General features: G+C 40.2%; 1 protein-coding gene across 1 annotated transcript in view; it reads left to right on the top strand.

Moving 5' to 3' along the window:
* Window positions 1–23,206, top strand: part of TACR1 (tachykinin receptor 1) — a 126,163-nt gene that overhangs the window by 58,140 nt on the left and 44,817 nt on the right. The window contains exon 2 of the mRNA XM_006752936.2: window positions 8,751–8,945. Coding sequence (XP_006752999.1) covers window positions 8,751–8,945 — 195 coding nt within the window. The remainder of the gene's footprint in view (window positions 1–8,750; window positions 8,946–23,206) is intronic.

The following is a 23,206-nucleotide window of genomic DNA, read 5'->3' as shown; positions in this document are numbered from 1 at the left end:
TGATCTCCTATTTAAAAAAACTAATGACACTGAGGTAAAATTAGAATCATTTATCTATTTGCCAATTCTTCTGCTAACTGAGCCAATGTATTAATAGCTATCACTTGAACTTTTGTTTGTGCACAAGAAAAATTGGAACTGAAAAAGAGAGAAGTTAATTTTAAAAAAATATATTTTATTGATTTTTTACAGAGAAGAAGGGAGAGGGATAGAAAGTTAGAAACACCGATGAGAGAGAAACATCAATCAGCTGCCTCTTGCATGCCCCCGACTGGGGATGTGCCCGCAACCAAGGTACATGCCCATGACCGGAATTGAACCTGGGACCCTTCAGTCCGCAGGCCAACGCTCTGTCCACTAAGCCAAACTGGTTAGGGAAAGCCTATAATTTTGCCAACAAATGATTTTTAACTCAGAAAGCACTATCAATCAATTAATAAATAAAGTAAATAGTATACAATAAAAGGCAAAATCACTGTAGCAAGGATACCCAAATTATTCTATACTTTGTAGAACAGGATTGCTCAACCTCTATCCTGCTCATGTTAGTAATCATTTTCCAGGCTTCCGCCAACATGCCACCCATGGTCTGGTGACATCTGGGGCATTACAAGGCTGTATGCAGACAGAGGACACCACATGAATAACTGATAATCAGATGGCCGACATAGTCAACGTCATCCAACAATGGTCGCACACTACCTGAGTCTGAATATAGTTCATTTTTTCAGTGACTGTCTGCCTTGTGTACTTGACTGGGAGATATTACCAGGGTCAGAGTGAGGGTTAAGCAAGTGAGGCACTCACCTGAGGTACAAAATCTAAGAGGGAACAAAAAGAATTCAATCAAGAAATAATATTCTTTTAAAAATATATTTTATTGATTTTTTTACAGAGAGGAAGGGAGAGAGAGAGAGAGTTAGAAACATCGATGAAAGAGAAACATCAATCAGCTGCCTCCTGCACATCTCCCACCGGGGATGTGCCCACAACCCAGGTACATGCCCTTGACCAGAATCGAACCTGGGACCCTTCAGTCCACAGACCGACGCTCTATCCACTGAGCCAAACCGGTTTCGGCGAGACAATAATATTTTAATACAAAATTTAAAATAGCAAACTTAGTTCAAAATCTATGTTGAGAAAAATATCAAAATTTTCAATAAAAACAAGATCCAATGCTGCCCTTATACAGCCTTGATCATGAGTGGCCCACTCACATCACCCCGATCCCAGCCCAGAGATCCTCCTTGATGGGGTGAATGAAGATCTGTGAGAGAAGAGAGACTGCTTTCTCTGAAACCCCCCACTCACCCCACTCTTCTGTCTCAGGTACCCCTGCTTTAAGTTTTCTGCTTTGAACTTAAAAGTCAAGCATATGGTCATCTGAAGGGAAGACGGTGGCAGGTAAATCAGGAAACCCAGGCCTGAAATGGGGGTTTCAGCCCTGCAAGAAAGAAATCTCGGACATTGCTCACACATACTTCAAAATTGGTCAGAAGAAAAATATTAATTAACTTAGTATCAAGACCACACCACATGAAAAGAGGAAAAAGTCCCATCTCTGATAATGGCCAACTACACTTTCCTACCTAGCTGACCAGAGAGGGTTATTTAATTCTCCAGTGAGAGTGAGACAAAAAAGCACAGTGCTGACAATGCCCTAAATGTGAACTTCCTCTCATTATTAAGTTGCCACTAAAGCCATAAAATTCAATCAACTCAATTCTTTTTCCCCCTTGTTAATAATTAAAATCTCAAAGTTGCATTCCAAACTCTTTCTGCTTTCGACTGCCACTGGAGCCAATGTGGCCCCATCAGCACTTCCCCAGTCAAATTTCTATAAACCTGAGTCTCTCATGTGTCACTATACTTTGAGTTTTAGTTCCAAATGTCCAGAGTGGGAATGCCACCAAAGAGTGAAGTTTGACCGTGGCATCATCTGATGGCGCAGGCTATCTGTCCCATGCATATCAGGCTCAGGACTGGTGTCTCCAATGCAAGTATGAACACCCTTTACAAGAAGAAAGCAATGGTATGTGGTGTGCCAAGCTCCTAAGTGGCTGAAGTTAATGCTTGGCAAGAACCTTCAAGATGGGAAGGAAGAGGTATGTTCCTTCTCTTGCCTTCCATCGCTCTATGGACTGGTTGTCATTTCTCCTCTCAGAAAAGTTACATGCTCTGTCCTCCTGCTTCACCCCAGCTACTCCCACTCCCAGTCAAACACTGAAGGTTGGGATTTCTATTGGGAATCGCAGCCTCCCCTTGATCAACTGACTAATACTCCTGGTGTTCTTCCTTCCTGGTGGTAACCAGCGCTCACCCAAATCTGGCTCACCTCTGCTGGTGGAACCACTCAGGTTTAACACTTGGTTGGGTTTCCCACATCTAAGATTCATTTGATGGCAAATCTCTCATTTGAACTATTTTTAATCATTTCCAGATGGTGTTTAGAATGGCAGCGAGCTTTTCCTTTATAATGGTCACTGTAACAGAATCAGATGTATTTCTTTTTTTAAATTTTATTTTATTGCTTAAAGTATTACAAATAGTAGTACATATGTCTCCTTTTTTTCCCATTGACCTTCCCCTGGCTAGATGTATTTCTTATAACACACCTCAGTTGACCAAAAAAGCAGAGGATCATTGGGCCATTGATATAGTTTTCTGTTTTAAAGGCTGAGTCATCAGGGTTTGGGGTGTTTTTTAGGTATAATTAACATTCGGTATAAGTACAATGGGGTTTCATGAAGGCATACCACCCAAGTTAACCATGCCCCTACAAAATACAGAACATTCTAATTTCTATCACCATGAGTTAGGTTTGCCTGTTCTAGAATTTCATGTGAGAGAAATCATGAATATATATTATGTTTTTGTCTGGCTTTTTCACTTACCATAATGTTGGTTTGCTATTTGTCCTTGTTAAGTGTGTGTGTCAGTATGCATTCTTTTTACTGCTAGTGGTATGCCATTGTATGAATATATTGTATTTTTTATCCATTCGCCTGTTGGTGGACATTTGGATTGTTTCCAGATCTTGGACATGATAAATAAATCAGCTATGAACGTTCCTGACAGGAGACTCTGTATCTGAACCATCTTTAAACCACACAGGCTCTTCTTCAATATGTGTGCGGCAGGGCAGACTGGACAGCAGTCAGCTGCATCCCTCCTTCAGTTCCTTCTGAATTGTTACAGGCTCTTGGTGCCATCTGTCTTTGCATCCATTTCTTATTATCTTATTGACTGCTCCTTTTCTGTCAGCTGGCACTTTTTTAAATGAGTCCACATGCAATGCAGAAACCAACAACTCATGCCTTGTAGAATTGTGGATAACATGGCAGCAAGGGCTTGAGGGGCTTTGCCATTACCAAGAATGCCTTGGTAGTGTGTGAATGCTAGGTCATGTCTGTGGGCTGCCCCAGGGCCTCTCCGGTTACAGTTTTGTGATCTTGAGCTTGGTTGAATAGACAAAGTTGCTGCTCAAGTGATCTGGCCAAATAAAGTGCCTAGATTTTGGAGATTAAAGAAATGTCCTGGGAGAAAACCCCAACTGATGGAATGTTATTGATCTCAGGGAAAAAGGCTATGTGGTCCCTGAGATGGAAGAAACTGGGAGGGGGAAGGACAGAGTAGCCTCTTGTTACTAGGAAGAGTCAGAGGGTGACACCAGAAAGACTGAATTCTGCACAGCTCCCAACCTATTGGCCAATGCAGAATTTAATCAACTGGTACAGATTGAGAATTGATGCAAGGATTTAATGTCAAGACATGGGAAATTCTGACAACTCAGGTCCAGTAAGGTCACTCCCGAAGGATGATCCTGGATATCTGTATAACAGAAAACACAGAGCAGTAATTATTCTCACACACATTCAGACTGGAAGGAATAAAATTATAGTGTGTGTGTGTGTGTGTTTCTCCTGCTGCATTTATTTTTATTCCAAAGCCATTTAGAGAACCCCTGCTATGTGCCAAGAAATTTGTATATTTATTTATTCAATTAAGCTTTTATTGTGTATTTACTACATGTACTAGGCTCAGGGAGGCCAAGGATACTGACAGGAATAAGTCACAGCAACTGCAAACCTCAAGGTATCTGTGGAGGATGAAGAAAGAAGAGGCAGATATGATATGTAAATAAAGTGAAGTGTGGTTGGCACAAGGTTAGAGACCTTCACAGCAGGAAAGGCAGGGCACCTAACCCAGCCACAAGGACTTGATGACTGGGCCAAGCCAAGACAATAAGTAGGAGCCAGCCAGAAGGAGATGGGAGGAAAAGCATCCTGGGCTCAGAGACCACTGTACAGGTACTCAGACAAGAGGCAAGATTCTGGGTTATGACTGGTGGCTGAGCACCTTACTGACTGCTTCTGGGCTGTGAGATTCACCCCCTCAGAGAGCTTCAGTTTGAATCCTCCATGTGTTAGACTATGGATCAGCAAACTATGACCCAGAGGTCCAAGTCCCAGCCCACCACCTGTTTTTGAAAATAAAATTTTATTGGCACACAATCATCCCCAATAGTTGTCTTGTCTACAGCTGCTTTAGCACAACAAAGGCAGAGTTGAGTAGCTATGACAGAAGCTGTATGGGCCACACAGCTTAAAATATTCACTATCTGGCTCTTTACAAAAAAAAAATTGCCAACCCTTAAGCTAGACCAGTGGTGGGCAAACTTTTTGACTCGAGGGCCACAATGGGTTCTTAAACTGGACCGGAGGGCTGGAACAAAAGCATGGATGGAGTGTTTGTGTGAACTAATATAAATTCAAAGTAAACATCATTACATAAAAGGGTACAGTCTTTTTTTTTTTAGTTTTATTCATTTCAAACGGGCCAGATCCGGCCCATGGGCCGTAGTTTGCCCACGGCTGAGCTAGACTATAGCAGCCAGGCTCTCAGCTGTCGCCACTCCTGGTCATTTAAACCCAGGAAGATACAGTCCTTTAAAAGGAACGTGTACCAACCCAGGAAGAAGTGAGTGGGGGTAAAGGAGGGTGGGGACTGGCGTGGTGGGGAATAGCTGTGGGAAAAGGGCATGGTAGGACAGATCTCCAGGTAGAGGAAACACCAGAAGATGTAGAAATAGTATAGGAGGAAGCTGTGAGAATATTGTGCTTGTCAGAAGACTGGATTATTTTCCCCCATAAAGTTGTCTCACTCTGCCTTAAAAAAAACAAAAAACAAAAAACCCTGCAGTCTTATATTTTGCCAAATTTAGGGGCCTACATGGAGAGTTCTTTTTATAAAGTATAGTCATGTAAGAGGAAGACAGCACGTCAAGTTTTTCAGCTGGGACACCAGATACAATTCAAAACAGAGCCGATGGCCCTCCGTGGGACTTGGAACGAGCTGAAGTGGAGAACAGAATCCACGTCCCACACAGCCTCCGGACCCCTGGCAGCCTGATGATGAATGTGTAAACTAGGAAGACGTTTCATTGACTGTCTTCCAGTCCCATGAGCACAATGCAGTCGATAAATATTTATTGAATGCATTTTCCTAGAGCTTCACAGCACTGGCTCAGTGATAACTTATAATCTAATACCCGAGAATGGTTCGGTGTGGTTACAAACAAGTACATGAATGTGTAAAGGGATCCAAGCTAGAAATGGGCAGTGGGAAAGAAAAAAAGATACGCTTCCATCTGTGGACAAAGGAGCCAAACAGTACTAGCTTTGGGGTAAATAAGAATGAAGCACGTCACACAAACCCTAGAAGTAAAGATTGCAAGAGAGAGAAAAAAGAAAGGGGAAAAAAATAAAGAAAGGAGGGAGCTTTATAAATGGCTGTGTTTCTGAACAATAAAAATATATACATTTTTAAAAGCCAATCTTTTTTATTCTCTCTGGCTTTATGTGGGTAATACTTCCATGTGTCACTGAAATGGCTCCTACATTCAAGTACCGGCAGAGAGTTAACTGAAATGGGCTCTCAAATTGCCGTTTTTGCAATAGAGATGAAACATGGCTCTCTGCCACCCATTCAGAGCTACAGTACCAATATACTGATGCAGTCCTCCCTAAGCCCCAGTCACATTAGATTCTGAATGGTGTATTGCCAGCTTGGGCAAGGGGAGGGGTGTTAGGGCTTGCTTATTTAAGACTAGGCACTTATCCTGAGTTAAAAGCAGATTAAAATATTTGCGATAATATTAAAAGGGGGCAATGTAATTAGCACGTTCTCCCCTGGGCATCCTCTTTAATTCCCTGAGAAGCCTGAGAATGCACAGCCGCAGTGAGAGCAGGAGCCTGGGCGGTGCTGAAAAGGGAAGGCATCTTCATGGGCATGTGTCTGGCTTCGTAGAGGAAGAAAGATCTTGCCTCTGGAAAATGATCCAATAAGCAAGCCTACAAGTTTAATGCAGATACTCAGAGGTTCTGGCCATGACCATCCAGGTCCAGCTCTTCGCTGAATTGGAAAGAAGACAGGACAGTGTTTGCACAGGTCCACCTTTGTTGGCTCTGACTTTGAGGTTCCCCCATCCACTACAACCCCACACTGGAGAGCTAATCAATGCTCTGTTGCTGTCACATGGCAAGAAAGAGGCAGATCCAGGATGGAAATCAAGACTTCTCGGGGTTCTTTTCAGGAGACTATTCCAGGAATGCGGGGTCCGTAAGCCTACCATATACAGGACCTCCCTTGGGAGTAGCTGTGTCCCCTTGGAGAAACCTAAGAAGGCAGACGATGCTTGAGGCACAACATCCTGAGGGTTGTTTTTGCCCTTTTGATGTTCTGTAGGTGGCACTTGGGTCACAGGCTCTAAAGCCACCAACTCAACCAGGGAAACTTGCCCAGAAATTTACAAATTACTCCTCACCCCCAATACAATATATTTTTCAAGTCTCTATCTAATTTCACTCTATCTTGACTTCAAGATCATCTACCCTCTTTCCAAAAGAGATGGAAGGAAAAGATTCTGGAGTTCCCTTCCTGGAGGTTATCAGACTCCTGAAAAGCTCTGTAAAAGCTGCCCTGAGGCCTCCTAATGCATTGAACCTTCAGTGGCATCGCTCTTACTAATAGAGATCAGAGAAGGAAAGTGTAGGTCCCTGGCAAGAAAATGTGGGAAAGGTATTCTAAAGTTTAGGATGCTAAAAGGAAGCTCAGGACTGCCTTTGTAAAAACTGAGCCATCAAGCTTCCTGGACAGGAAGCGAGATCTAATCACAACACAGAGAAGGGAGGGAGGCTCTGAAGGCTCCCTGCCCTCCAGCCAGATACTCAGGCAGGCTCACCCCAAATCCAGCTACGCATGCCTCTGTCCTCGCCTCCAATAGTCCACCTGCCAGTCCAAGGCTTGATTACCTCTGCAGCTTCCCTAAGGTTCAAGGTATTTACCACATTACCGCTGGAGGTTGAACATCCTACTGACACGTTGCGGCTGATTATTTATGTGCCTTTTCTCCCTGGAGAAATGAGAAGCTCAGAGCCCAGAAGGAAACGCTGTGCTCTGCACGCCGCAGGTGCCCAGTGTGAATGCGGGGCATGCATACTGATTGAAATTGCTTTACTTGTAACCCAGTTCTGGCCTCAAGATCCTAGAAGTCCCAAGAGTGTAGAGAAAGAATCCTGTGGAATTATGTGGAGGCAGCTGACACCTGTGCTGCTGTCTACTCATTTTTTAAGTCTCCATTGACCATTCTTGTCCCTGGAAGCCAGAAACGCCTGCGTGTCTGAGAATCAAATGCACCATTCTGAGGATTTACCAGATAATATTTAAACGCCAAAGGCAGTATAAGACCTCATTCCTACTCTAAACAAAATGCATGCATATTTTAAGGAATGGATCCATATACTTTGCAAGAAAAATACACAAAAGGATATGCCTTTTTTAAATGGAGGAGGCATCATTGATGTGATATGAAATGCTGATTAAAATGTTTCTTATTCCTAAAAGGTGCACTGTCCCTCAGAGGCTGCACACAAATGCAAATGCGTGCACACATTGAGTGCCAGGTCCCAGGTGTGAGAGATGGAGGAAGGGCCCCAGGCCCTGAGGCGTCATTCACTTTGCTTCCCCTTCCTCTTCCTGCAAGGAGCTTCATGGACCCTGTCCTTTCACAGGCTCTAGTGTGTCCGTCTCAGCAGGTGGAGACTTTCTTCCTTCTCATGAAGCAAAGGGTTGTTATCACACACTGTCATCTAGATGTTCAAAGAATTGATGAGGATATCTCCAGGATTGTATGGGCTGATGGAGGATTGCTAGCCTTTTAAATTGCCACTCGAGAACTTTAAAAACTACCTTTTCTATCACCATTATTCCTTTCTCCAAAAAGGAAAAAGATAGTCTTTATATTGAATACACTTATGACCTTGGTTGTTGTTTCTTCTGATTTGCTGTAAGCCACTGACCTATACTTAGACATTGTGTCCCTAGCTTCAGCGTTTCTATGATGAAAAGGTCTCTCCTGGAATGTTGCTTGGTGGGATCTGAAATAGAAAATCTGCCTTATTTTTCTTATGGATTTAGTATTTTATGTTATAAGAATCAGAATGCTTATGGATAGACTATGAAAGAAAATAGTTGTAACAGTTGTGGTGATTGGGGGTGGAGGTGGAAGAGGAGATGGGGAGATAAGTGGTGATAAAAAAATATTTCATCTAATGTTTAAAAGAAAATAGTTATAAAACTCACCAGGAGTCAAGGGTTTTCGGGAAGTTTTCCTTGGGAGGAACAATACATAATCTAATGTATTTTGGTGACTAAGTCAGAACTTAGTCCTTTCTTCTCTGTTCCAGGTACATGGCCATCATCCATCCCCTCAAGCCCCGGCTGACGGGAACAGCCACCAAGGTAGTCATCTTTGTCATCTGGGTCCTGGCTCTCCTGCTGGCTTTCCCCCAGGGTTACTTCGCAACCACGATGACCATGCCCAACAGAGTGGTGTGCATGATTCAGTGGCCAGAATATGCCAACAAGATTTACGAGAAAGTGTGAGTAGAGATGACTCCCTGGTGGCTCTCCACCCTTTCTTGTTCCTTCTTTCTTCCCACATTCTTTTATCGGTTAGGATTTAATGTGTATCCGTAAGCACTCTTCAATACCACTCTGATAGTGGGTCTATGTGTCCATCCGTATCAGGGGACTATTATGTCCCAAATATTATTCTGGACTTTGAAAGAAAATTAAAATAAAAGACCTGAATACTGTTCTGGCAGACCCTTTGGGTGCCCTTCATATTCTTCCTGCCTTTTATCAGTGACTCTGCCCTGCAATGCCTGCATTTCTTTGCCTCGGAACTTTTGAGAAGTGGTTGGCAAACTGCGGCTCGCGAGCCACAAGCGGCTCTTTGGCCCCTTGAGTGTGGCTCTTCCTAAGCCTTAGGAGTACCCTAATTAAGTTAATAACAATGTACCTACCTATATAGTTTAAGTTTAAAAAATTTGGCTCTCAAAAGAAATTTCAATCGTTGTATTGTTGATATTTGGCTCTGTTGACTAATGAGTTTGCCGACCACTGTAAGCCACAGAATGCCATCTGCCCTCTTGCACAATGTGAGGCTAACAGTGGGATTTAATCGACCCAGCAGCCGGGGGGCTGGGGGGATCAATGCTCAGCCCAGAAGGGACATTGAAAATTATTCTTTCAAACAAAACTACAAGCCTGAGCAGGGTCTTGGTGGGAGAAAGAACATAGCTTTCCAAGCTGTACAGGACCCAGGAGCACGATCAATCCAGAAGGTTCCCTCAAACGTGGGGGGAAACCCTCTGAATTAAAGTTTATTATATGAGCTGCTTCAAAAACTGCCATCTACTTCCTGGAATACAGTCTTTTAAAAAATCTTTATTGTTATAAGTGTTACATATGCTCCCCTTTATCCCCCATTGACCCCTTCTAGCGCGCCCCCCACCCCCACCCCAGGCCTTCACTGTGCTATTACCTGTGTCCATGGCTTATGCATATATGCATACAAGTTCTCTGGTTAATCTCCTCCCTCCCCTGCCTTCCCTCTGAGGTTCGACAGTCTGTTTGATGCTTCTGTGTCACAGCTCAGCTCTTAGTCATCACAATCTTTTCAAAGTCGGATCACCTTTCTACAAGTTTGGTTTCAAATACGCACAGTTCTTTAAGCTTCCAACAAATTCAAAGTTGAACTTGGAAATAAAAGTTTACTTTCCCACAGATCTCTGGGAGGCTTGTCCAAGAAATCAGTGTTTTGCTTTGAACATTTTGCTGTGGTATGCTTGTTAATGAGTAGAAAGCCCCCTTGAGACCCAACTCAGCGGGCTGGGCTGTCCTTTTCCTTGCTCGGAGAGTGTAGGGTCGCTGCTGCGGCTGCTGCATGTGTGGGAAGGTTTGCTATCATTGTTTATTTCATGATTTTTATCCTAAAACGTAAGTCCGGATTAGGACATGTGATTTTACCTTTTTGAGATGAATAAAATGTTTATGAATGCAGCAGTACGTTGAAAGAATCTGTATTTGCCATTCACATATGGGTTGTGATGCAAACATAAATCAAGGACATAAGAAGCTTCAGGTAAACCTACTTTCTGTATGTCAGTGCCCTTCATAATCATTATGCTATAATTATAAGGAATTTAAATTTTTCCAGCTTGAAACTAAGTACTTGGTTATATTCTCTTCTGTTAGAAATGATTACTGTCCCCACAGTACAGGTCAACCCTGAATTTGGAACCAGAAGGAAACTGTTTTGAGGCAGGATAATAACGAGTATAAGTAGTTAGATGGGGGATCAACTTTCAGCCATTTCAGTCTCTAGTTGAGTCATAGTGGTTATTTAAGCCTCTAAGCCTAACAGAGGTAGAGAGAGGCAAATAAGATACATGCTTTGCCCAGCACCATTCACCTGGTAAGAGTCTGGTGAATGTGAATTATTGTTGTTGGCATTATCCATTGACCTGGGTGCATGGGAAGATGACTGGCAGCAGACAGGGTGGTGGGCAGATGCTTAGGCCCAAATCATCCAATTAATAATTTGGGCCAGCTAATTATATAAAGAGGTATTTTCTAAAAAATCGTAAGTTGCTGCATTTGGCCTCTCTGGCTGCATGGTGAGCCTCCAACCCTGATTATTCATCATTTAGACTCTTTATTAATACATGGATTAAATTAAGCAGTATTAAAAGAAGGCAATCCAATAAAAGAACAGGCAAAAGTTTTGAACATCTGCTTCACAAAAGGAAATATCCAAATGACCAATTAACATATGGGGAGGCATACAACTTCATTCATCACTGGTGAAATGCAAATTAAAAGCATGAGATCTACTGCACACCTACTAGACTAACAAATGTTAAAAAGCCGGACTGAACTAAGCATTTAGAACTTTTGGTGACGATGAGGGACAGCGAGAACTTTGTAGACTGCTAAGAAGAATGTATATTGATAAAACCACATTGGAAAACGTTTTGTAGTATCTAGCGGGGGAAAAGAAGCTATTTATACCCTAGGACCTTCCAATTTCACTCAGGGATAATGACCTTAGAAAAACTCAAGGGTGTATGCACCCAAATACACCGAGTATATTGTTCATTTTATCAGCATTGTTCTTGATGCCCCAGCCTGGAAATAGTCCAAACATCCATCATCAGTAGGGTAGATTAAAAAAATTGTGGCACAAGCATGTAACGGAAAACTATATAGTTAATAGAATGAATAAAATATAACTCCATGCAACGTGGTGGCTCTTATAGACAACGTTTTAAGACAGGCAAAATGAAAGCGTATCTTTAAGAGTACATAATAAGTAGGTTGTAAAACTATAAATGAAGCAAAGAAGTCGTCGCCATGAAAGTGAGGGCAGTGATTTTTCTCTTGGGGGAGGGATAGGGTGTGATCAAGAAGGGACACTGAGAAGTTCTTCCGAAGGGATGGCATTATATTTCTGGAGCTCAGCGGTAGTAGCATGAGCATTTGCTTAAAGGCTACTTATTATACCAGGTAATTTGATGTATGCCTTTTTCCTGAAATGTATGTTTCATGATTTTTACACTTACAGTTAAATGCTATTTAAAGACTTTTGCTTTTACAAGCTCTCAGGAAGCTGCTTTCATTGGGACAACCCCAACAGTTTCTCCATAAGAAGTTATCTTCTGTGGGCTTTGCCTGGAATGACATTATTCATAAGTACTTACCTCTGATATGATAGTGTGGACGGGTCCCGGCCATTCTCATGTTTACTTGACCTCTGCATTTTGCCTTGCTGACTCCTATGCCCCAGCCCGCCGGGAATTTTCCCAACTGTCCTATGGGGGTACAGACAAATGCTCTTCCCAGGGAAGATGTGGCCAGTGTTAACCAGAGAATAAGGCCCAGACAGTCTCCACAGCCCTCACCCCTTGCTTCTATATTCATAAGCATGCACCTCTGGGCTACAAAATGCTACAGATACACTTGGATTGTATTCTTGCAGAAATCACTTAAAACGTTATATTATACTTAAAGCTATGCATTATGGAGTGCAGTGAAAATTCCTATAATTTCTTTAATTACCCATATTCCCATTATTTATGAAAGGCTCTAACATTTTTTTTTAATTTCTTTTATTGATTTTTTACAGAGAGGAAGGGAGAGGGATAAAGAGTTTGAAACATTAATGAGAGAGAAACATCAATCAGCTGCCTCCTGCACACCCCCTACTGGGGATGTGTCTGCAACCAAGGTACATGCCCTTGACCGAAAGCGAACCTGGGACCTTTCATGTCTGCAGGCCGATGCTCTATCCACTGAGCCAAACCGGTTAGGGCAAGGCTCTAACATTTTGATGAATATCCTTCCAGTATTTTATTCCATCTCCATGGAAATATTATTCTTAGTTTCTTTTGAAATGTTTTATATACATACAAAGCAATACTAATATAGATTGTTTCCCTCTTTATAACACAAAAGGTAGCGTATTATGTACATTTTTCTGGGTCCTGTTTTTTTTTTATTTAATTTAATACATCTTAGAGATCTTTCCATATCAGTTCATAAAGAGTTTCTTTAGTCTTTACTTCAGCTACAGAGTGCTCCACTTTATAAATGTACAATATTATTTAGCCAGTCATTTTGGGTGGACTTTGGTTTGTCTCCAGCCTTTTGCTATTACACAGTGTTGCCATGAATAATCTTTACATATGTCATGCAAGGCTATCTGAAGCATAATACCCCCAATAATGGAATTGCTGAGTCGAAGATATATGCTATTTTAACTTTAATATTTGCCCTCTATATGGGATTGTACTAATTCACATTTCCACCAGCAATGTGTGAGAGTCCCTATTTCTCCACAGTCTCACCAACAGAGTATATTATCAAGCTTTTAGATTTTGGCTCATTATAATTCATTTTTGCATGTCTCTTATTAAGAGTGGGATTGAACATTTTTTCATAATGTAAGAGTCATTTATATATATGTCTTATAATTTATTTATTTATTTACCATATCATAATCAATTTCCTGGGGCATCAAACATGTTTCTACAACTTGTGAATATATATACACATAGATGTGTATGTGTATTTAGCTAATAATTTTGTTAACTAATGCTCTCCTTGGAAAGTTGACTACTCAGTGGTTTCTCTTAGCTGGCTAGTACGATAAAACATCACACTTCAAAGTGGGATCCTCCTCGCTATATCCACAGATACCTGAGGGGACTGGTTCAAGTGCCCTCCGCCATGCCCTGGTTATGTTTGCAGCCCACAGTTAGAAAAGTATGCTAATGTTATAGCTCATGAAAGTGAACTTGTTATTAGTGCCATATTGTCATATTTTGTAATTTACTCCAGCAATAATTAGCAACCAGACAGCTTAGCTGTGGCTGGGCTTGCAAAACTGTGACAACAGCCCAGGAAGTGCTATAAATGTGCAGTTGATTGATGAGGAAGAAAGATTTCATGAGCAACCAAGAGTAACTCTTCCCTGTGGAGAAAGAGTACAGTAAAAGAAAGATGAAAGTATAAAGAAGAACATTTAGCCTTCAAAATGCAGCAACTCCCTGTTCTATTAAAACTAGGAGGAGTGTTTCCCTATCTTGGCTGTTTTAAATAATGCTGCAATGAACATAGGGGTGCATATAGTCTTTCAAATTACTGTTTCAGGTTTCTTCAGATGTATTCCCAGAAGTAGAATTGCTGAGTTCTACAGCAATTCCGTTTTTAATTTTTTGAGGAACCTACGCACTGTTTTTCATGGTGGTTGCACCAATTTGCATTCCCAAACAACCAAAGGGCCCATCAATAGATGACTAGATAAAAAAGCTGTGGTACATATACACAATAGAATACTACTCAGCCATAAAAATTTTTTTTTAAATGAATGAAATCTTGCCTTTTGTGACAGCGTGGATGGAACTAGGGGATTATGCTAAGATAGATAGCTCAGATAAAGACAAGTACCATATGATTTCACTTATATGTAGACTCTAGAGAACAAAATAAACAAGAGAAATAGAAACAAACTCATAAATAGAGAACAGACTGACAGTTGTTGATGATGGATCCTAACATACAAAAGACAAAAATGCCCTAATAGTGACAATGGCATATTTTTATCGTTTTGGGGTATAAGTGGTTCTTATAGAGCATTATATTAGAGTTAATACATCTACATTCAAACGCCGGGGGTGCTGAGTGAAAAAGGTGAAGGGATTAAGAAATACAAATTGGCAGTTACAGAATAGTCACAGAGATGTAGATTTCAGAATAGGAAATATACTCAATAATATTGTGATAACTGTGGATGGGCTAGGTGGGTACTTGAAACATCAGGGGGCCACTCTATAAAGTACATATTTTTCTAACCACTATGCTGTACATCTGAAACTAATATAGAATAATATTGAATGTAAACTGTCATTGAAAAATTAAAGAAAAACTAGGAGGAGTGTGTAGTAGCTTTCAAAATTATCCCTAGTCAAGCCCACTCTTAAGGATGCTATACAGGCTCCTAGGCTGCAGTGGTCCCAGAAGGCAGGGCAACCCCCTGAGGACAAGAAAGATGAATGAACCAACGTTTTTCTTTATCAGAGGGCCCACTACCAAGGCCAAGAAAAAGGCTGTCATGAGAGTGAAAAATGAGAAAGGCATACAAAAGAATGAGACTTAAACAGCCTGAGGAATTTCAGCTTCCCTGATTCATTTATTAATATTGGTCATATGTCATTTTCTGTTAATTAACATTATGGTGGGTTTTAGCATGAAGTAAGACATGTCTATGTTGAATTGCAAATATTACCAATATACTGGGAAAGGGGTTTATGTCAGAGAACAGGATCATTCACGACTCTAATTACCTGGAAGCTGTGTGGACGTGGACATGAATGTGGATGTATTAACTCTAATATAATCCTCTATAAGCACCAGTTATACCCAAAAACTATAAAAATATGCCATTGTCATTATTATGGCATTTTTGTCTTTCATATGTTAGGACCCACCATCAGGAATTAGCTGAAATATTTCACTTATACACAGTCTTTACTTTTATTAATATTAATGAAAATTGAAAATAGGCTAACTGACAGAGAGTAAGAAGGAAAAGGGAAATGTTAGAAAATGTACCCTTTGTGTTACTTCTCAAATTTTCCATGTTCTTGATTCTTTCACAAATGGAAAAAAGAAGCCTGGATTCTTTGCCAAGCTGCCCCAGGCCTTTGCCAAGGGGGTGTCAGTATATTTGTGTTACTGGGATTGATTATGCTAGCTATTGTAATTAATCTCCCCTGACACCCACTGCTTTTATAGGTATAGCTCAGGGCTCCCTGGTACTGTCATTACTATTGGTGAAAAACAGTTAAAACAAGAGTAAAAAGTGCTGTTGATACTTCAGGGAAAGATGGTGGCATAAAACAAGCCCTTAACCCAACTCTCCAAAAGAGAGAGAATAAAGTAAAAAAAAGGAGGAGGAGCCAGAGGGGGAGAAGAGGAGGAAGAGGAAAAAGGAAAGAAAGGAAAACCTATATTAATGCAGGAACTAAGAAGGTTGCCATACGATTGCCAGAAATTTCACTCCACCTATGATAGATACTAGAGGCCTAGTGCACAAATTTTGTGCACTGGGCATGTGTCCCTCAGTCCAGCCTGCACCCTCTCCAATCTCGAACCCTTCTTGGGATGTCCGACTGCCGGTTTGGGATCGGCCCTAAACTGGCAGTCAGACATCCCTCTCACTATCCAGGACTGCTGGCTCCTAACCACTTGCCTGCCTGCCTGCCTAATCACCCCCTAACCACTCCTCTGCCTGCCCAATCACCCCCAACTGCCCTCCTTGCCGGACTGATTGCCCACAACTGCCCTCCCCTGCCAGCCATCTTGTGATGATGTGGGGGTGGCCATCTTGTGACAACATGGGAGTGGCCATCTTGTGGTGGCCACCTTGTGACAACCTGGGGGCAGCAATCTTGTGATGACATGAGGGTGTGACGGTCACCTAGGCTTTTATTAGTATAGATTGTAAAGATAGAGCTGAAGAGGAGGCAGCCACCAATGACTGTCAAGAGCAATACTTACTAGAACATCCTAATTAGGAGGTGAAAGTATAAGCCTGAGACAGACGGGACCACCCAACTATGTATTCCTTTGGGCTATGATCAACTTCCAGAGGCAGCTGCCCTTCAACTTAAAAAGAGAGTAAGCACAACCAAGCCAAGAGCATAATAGTAAGATCATATGGATGATTCTCCACAAAACTGTAAATAACTCATTTATGCAATTGGAGGGGGGAGAAATGCAAATACTGCTCACAAATTTCATTTATTAAAGGCATTGGGATCAAAATTTGTTCAGAGAAATTCTTTCAAATGCCCTATCAGGTCTTCAAGTGTTCAGAACCATACGGAGAACTCAGTAATTTATTAGACACATTAGGCATGACCTAAATGTAAAATGCTGACAAAAAGACCTCCAAAAGCACATTTTCAAGCCAGTTAATTCCATTTACAAATAGAGATGCAAACATCGTAATTAAAAGATGCAGCAAAAATATTCAAAATTGTACTAAAATAGCAATGCTTTGTTTTTGCGCATGACTTTTTCTGGCTAATAAGGTTAGTAAGTTATCAGGAGATCTGTTATTACATTTCATCAAATTAATTAGTCAAAGGGAAACATTACATATTCATCTCAATAAATGCCCAAAATAAATTTGTTAAAATGTCATATCTACTAAAGAAAAAAATATAGCTTATATCAGCAGTAAATCCTTAAGAAAATCAAATGAATAATGGATCTCCTTGACAACAGAAACAAAATAAAAGCAGAATAATTAAGAAATAGTCAGGAATTACATGAAGAAAATGAAAAGCATTATGCTATTTTAGACGTTATTGAATGGCATAAGAGAATATTTGAGAAATATATTTCACATGATTCAAAACCTGGAAAATATCTGAAGGTATAAAGCAGTCTCCCTTCTATCTTTACATAATTCCATGAAGCTATCAGTTTTTCTCAAACTGTTCCCACAAATATGTTTAGGTGGTTGATGAAGAAAATCATTGGAAAGAACACGTGGATAAAAATAGCTCAAGAAAAGATTGAACAAGAAGGATTAATTTTGCTATGAGCAAAATAACGAAAAAGGATGGTAAGAAGTGACTTGCTCTTCCAGACATTAAAATACTCAGGACTGGGGTTAGGATTGGTCATTAAAAAACAGAATAGAACACACACACACACACACACACACACACACACACACTCACACGACTATAATATTTTGTATTTAGTATATGCTACAGATAACATGTCAAATCTATAATCTATAAATATTATTTTATAACTTTTTCAGAAACCTGATAACCCAAAATTCTGTAGAATTCTTTACTCAAATAACTTTATTTATTTTGGGGGGAAAAGGGGTGTTAATCTTCACCCAAGGATTTTCTCCATTGATTTTTAGAGAGAATGGAAGGGAGAGGGAGAGACAAAAACATCGATGTGTCACATCGATTGGTTGCCTACTGCACACACCCTGACCAGGGTAGGGAAACTTGTGACCAAGGTATATGACCTTGACTGGAATTGAACCAGGGACCCTTCAGTCCTTGGGCCAATGCTCTATCACTGAGCCAAACTGGCTAGGGCTCAAATAACTTTATAAATCACCGCATAACAACCAATACCCTAACTTGAAGAATCACAATATATATTAATATATTGAAGACTTTGAAGTGCTTTCCATTATAAAAAAAAAAAAATAGATATCTTTACAGGTAATATATTCACATGGTACACAAACCAGGAAGTATAAAAAGGAGAGGGGGCAGGCCAGGCTGAGGGAACCCCCCCCCCAGAGCATGAATTTTCATGCACTGAGCCTCTAGTACTCTTATAAAGTTATAAGAGCTAGAATGTATATTCAAGACATTCATGTCAACATTTTTTATAAGGTTGTAGAATCAAAACCAATTGCCCAATCATACTAGACTAATAAATCAGTGGTGAATTCTCCACATAAAGAAAAACTATGCAGTTATTAGAAATAACATTGCACAATTAAGAAAGTATTAATTGAACAGGCAGGTAATTAAGAAAATATTTCTCCCTCTGACCACTGTTGTTTATTTATGCTTATCTTTAAAAGTTTAAATATATAATCTTATTGTTCTTTCTTAACACAAAATATATAATACATCTTATTCTTGCTTTCTTCCATTAACAATTTATTTCAGATATCCTTTCCTATCAGCATATAGCCAGTATTCTTGTTTGTTGTTTTTCTTTACAGCTACATAGTATTCCTTTGTATGGGAAAAATAATTTATTGTGTTGGCATGACATTACTGTATATTCAGAAGGCTCCTAGTATTTAGCTTTTCAAATTATATAGCAATGAATATGTCCCACACTGATAAGTTTTGCAGTAAAGAAAAATCTGACATTTTTTCTTAAACCTTGTGTTTCTCAAGCTTACTTGATCATAGAATCTTCTTTTAATTAACCCTTGTTAAGATCCCACAGAAATATTGTAATAAAACATATTCTGGGGAACTCTGGGATAATCATGAAGTTGTATTCCTTTCCCACAATTAAAACCAGTATAAATTCCAAATAAATTATGATAAAGTAAAGGCTTTCGAATCATAAGACCCAAAACAAAACCAAAATAAAAGACGTTGCTGATTTTGAATACAGATGTGGCTATAGATATATTTGTTAAATTATTTATCAGGAAACTCCATGAGGAAGTTCTGCAAATGACAAATTGAGAAAAAATGCAATGTATGAGACAAATCATTAACTCAATTAACATAGAGAAGCTCTAACTAATCTATAATAATAAAAGCATAATATGCTAATTAGACTGGACATCCTTCCGGATGGCCTTCTGGACAAAGCCTGGGTCCCCAGTGCCTGCCAGCAGCCAGAGGGAATCCCGGATCCCAGGTGCCAGAGGGAAGCTGATGCTGGCAGCTGAGGGAAGGAAGGCCTACTCTTGCATGAATTTCGTGCATTGGGCCTCTAGTCAATAAGAATAAGGGAAGGATAAAAAAGCTAACAACTCATAAAAGAATATGAAAAACTGTATTCAACAGTGGATACAATTTTCTCTTTACCTGACTGGTCCAGGTTAAGCTTAATAAATATGATATTAATAAGGTTATGATGAAGGTGGGCCTGTTTTCAGGAGGATAGCTCAACAATACTTATCAAAGTTTTTAATCGTACATTTGATTTGAATCAGCAATTATCTATACTAATAAAAGGGCAATATGCTAATTAGAGCAGACTTCCGGACGTCCATCTGGACATCCATCTGGACAAAGCCACAGCTGCTGTGAGGCCCTAGGCTCAGGCAGCCATGAGCCCCCGGTGGCTGCGAACCCCAGTGGTTGCGAGGCCCAGGGCTCAGGCAGCTGTGGGTTCAGACCTCGCAGTCGTGGTGGCCGGCAGTGGCAGCAGCAGCGGGGTGATAGGGGTGGCACCTTCCCCTGATCAGCCTGGTCCCCTCCTGCAGAGGGTGGCCAGACTGTAGCAGTCAGTAGGACATCCCCTGAGGGCTTCCAGACTGAGAGGGGGCAGGCCAGGCTGAGGGAACCCCCCGCCCCAGAGCATGAATTTTCATGCACTGAGCCTCTAGTACTCTTATAAAGTTATAAGAGCTAGAATGTATATTCAAGACATTCATGTCAACATTTTTTATAAGGTTGTAGAATCAAAACCAATTGCCCAATCATACTAGACTAATAAATCAGTGGTGAATTCTCCACATAAAGAAAAACTATGCAGTTATTAGAAATAACATTGCACAAGCATGTTAATTAACATAAAAATATATTCATGATATTCTGATGAGTAAGTAAAATGGGCTTCAAAAGTAAAAATGTATAGCCTTGCCAGATTGGCTCAGTGGATAGAGCGCCGACCTGTAGACTAAAGGGTTCGATTCCAATCAAGGGCATGTATTTGGGTGGCAGGTTCAATTGCTAGCCTGGTTGGGGCGTATGTGAGAAGCAACCAATCAATGTGTCTCACATCAATGTTCCTCTCTCTCACTCTCTCTCTCTCTCTCTCTCTCTCTTTTCCTCTCTCTCAAATCAACAAATCAAATTTTTCCCTTCCACTCCCTCTAAAAATCCTCTAGTGAGGATTAACAAAAACAACAAAAGATAATATGTATAGCACAGTACCATTTATGTGTTTTGTAAATTGTATACATTTATTTACAGGTTATGGGGGAAAGCCTGAAAAGATATGCAGCAAAGGTTAATGCTCAGTGTACTTACTTTGGGAGTAGAATTACAGATCATTTGAAATATTTTTGCTTATCTGCAATTTAAGCTTCTTCAAACTGGATATACATTATTACCAGCACTACATTTTAAAATTCAGTAATGTAAGGCACCCACTTCTAGGATAAAAATATTAACCTTGGAAAAAATCACTGGAGATAAAAAAAGACGAAGTAAAAATGAATATTTTAGCACCTAAAAAGTAGTTTGGCTAATTGTACAGATATTAGACTAGGATCGTTTTCTCTATAAATTATTTACTCATTGTCCTGTGGTCTTTCAGCATTTGGTTTTATGAAGAAATCTGAAGCCACCCGACTTTTCCATCTTAGATAATTTGTGATTATCTTTAAAATTTTTAATTACCTGCCCTCCGTGCTCTGTTTTTCTGAGTTAATGCTATGTAAAAATTTGTTTTCCTCAAGTCTACTTTTCATGCCCCTTACTGTGTTACTCATCTCTGCTATTTCCTTCATCTTTTTCCTGGTTTCTGGGTGAATTCTCAAGCATTTCTGATGAAACTGGAAGATCAGAGATGATCTGCTCTTCACTGCTTCATATGACTTTCAATTGCTGAAGAGAGCCTGGCATTCATTTCTCAGTTCCAGTTCCAGAATGATGATGATTTGCCCAATGTGAATCACTCTCTAAGTAACCCACAGTAGGGCTACCATTGTCCGGCCACGTGACTTTGGGAGCAGCACTTTACCACTCTTCTGAGCCTCACTCTTCTCATCTGAAAATTGGGGATAATACTAGTACCTACATCCTGAGCTGTTGTGAGAATTAGATGAAATAGTGCATGCCAAACCCTTAGCATAGTGCCTGGTACATAGTAATCATCCCACAAATGCTGACAGCCACTAATTCTTACGTTGTTTTATTTCATTAGTTTAACAAATATGATAGATCTTGCAGCACCATTGCTGCAAAAACTTGTAAAAAAAAAAAGATGCAGCATTTTTGTTTATTGCTTCATCTCTATCATTCTGATTTCTTTCAAAAGATAGTTTTTCTTCTTGAGAATGAAGCTAACCCAAAGAGAAAAACAAAGCTGAAAGACAAAAAAAGGCAAAGCTCAGCCATTTTCTGAGTTCCGGATCCAGCTGTCCCCAAAGCTCTCATTCTTGGTCTCTTCTTTATGTTAAAAACAAAACAAAACACACGACTTTTTTGCTTTCTAGAGTTGAGTTTCTGAAACTGGTAACTAAAAGAGACATAATGCTAACTGTTTAAAGTCAGGGCAGACACTACAGTTTCATCTTCAGTGCTTCTTTATTTTTCCTAAACTGTCTCTTCCAATAGGGATCATTTCCAGGCTCTGTTTGTTCCTATTCCTTTTTGAAATTATTCCCCAAGCCCTTCAAATTTCAGTTACTTCTATCACTAGCCTCCAGTATCTTATAACAAAGACAAAAACATAGTTTAAATCAAGACATCTTCTCTAGGCACCTTTAAAACTAGGCTCTGTTCTTACCTGTACAGAATGGTCTAGATCAGTGAAGGCGAACCTATGACACGCGTGTCAGAGGTGACACGCGAACTCATTTTTTTGGTTGATATTTCTTTGTTAAATGGCATTTAAATATATAAAATAAATATCAAAAATATACATCTTTGTTTTACTATGGTTTCAAATATCAAAAAATTTCTATATGTGATACGGCACCAGAACTAAGTTAGGGTTTTTCAAAATGCTGACACGCCGAGCTCAAAAGGTTCGCCATCACTGGGCTAGATCAACAAATCTCACCTGAGGTTGGAATGTGATCAAAAAATATTTTTATTAGTAGCTAGGATCCCTGAGAAGCTCAATTCTATCCCTATAATAGTTATCTTTATTGTCAACTTGTTTTCTTTTTTCTAAATTATCCTCAAAGGATAATCAACTCGTCCTCGGCCTAACAACAGAAGTCCTCCCTATCCCTGGGGGGATGTTCCAAGACCCCCAGTGGATGCCTGAAACCACAGATATCACCAAACCCCATAAATATTATGATTTTTCCTATATATTCATACATTTTATGGCTTCTCTTTGTCATATCCAAATTGCCAGCGTTGTAACACTTACACTTTGGAGCCATTATTAAGTAAAATAAGGGTTGCCTGAACATAAACACTGTGACACCATGACAGTCGGTCTGTTAAGTGAGACACTAGTAAGTGACTAACAGGAGGGTAGTGTCTACAGTGTGTATATACTAGACAAAGGGATGGTTCATGCCCAGGGTGGGATGGGCTGGGATTCCCTCCCCAAAGAAGGGACTAGAAGTCACAAGCTACAGACTTGACACACTGTAAATGTTTACTTGAAGAAGTCAGCTGCCACTCAGGGAGATGTCAGAGATCACTGTGGCCTCTGGTTATTAGTGAATGCCCTTCCTGGTGATGGGCAATGTCATACCTAAGAGAAAAACTGAGGAAATGCTTTGGTTCAGTTTTCTTAATATTTTACCCAAATAAATATCATTGCCTACTTATCTTTATTTTCATATAAAGAGTATATATGGAAT

The sequence above is a fragment of the Myotis davidii genome, unplaced genomic scaffold (assembly GCF_000327345.1).
Source record: "Myotis davidii unplaced genomic scaffold, ASM32734v1 scaffold210, whole genome shotgun sequence".
NCBI classification, from domain to species: Eukaryota; Metazoa; Chordata; class Mammalia; order Chiroptera; family Vespertilionidae; genus Myotis; species Myotis davidii.
This window is presented reverse-complemented; position numbering and strand designations above follow the sequence as displayed.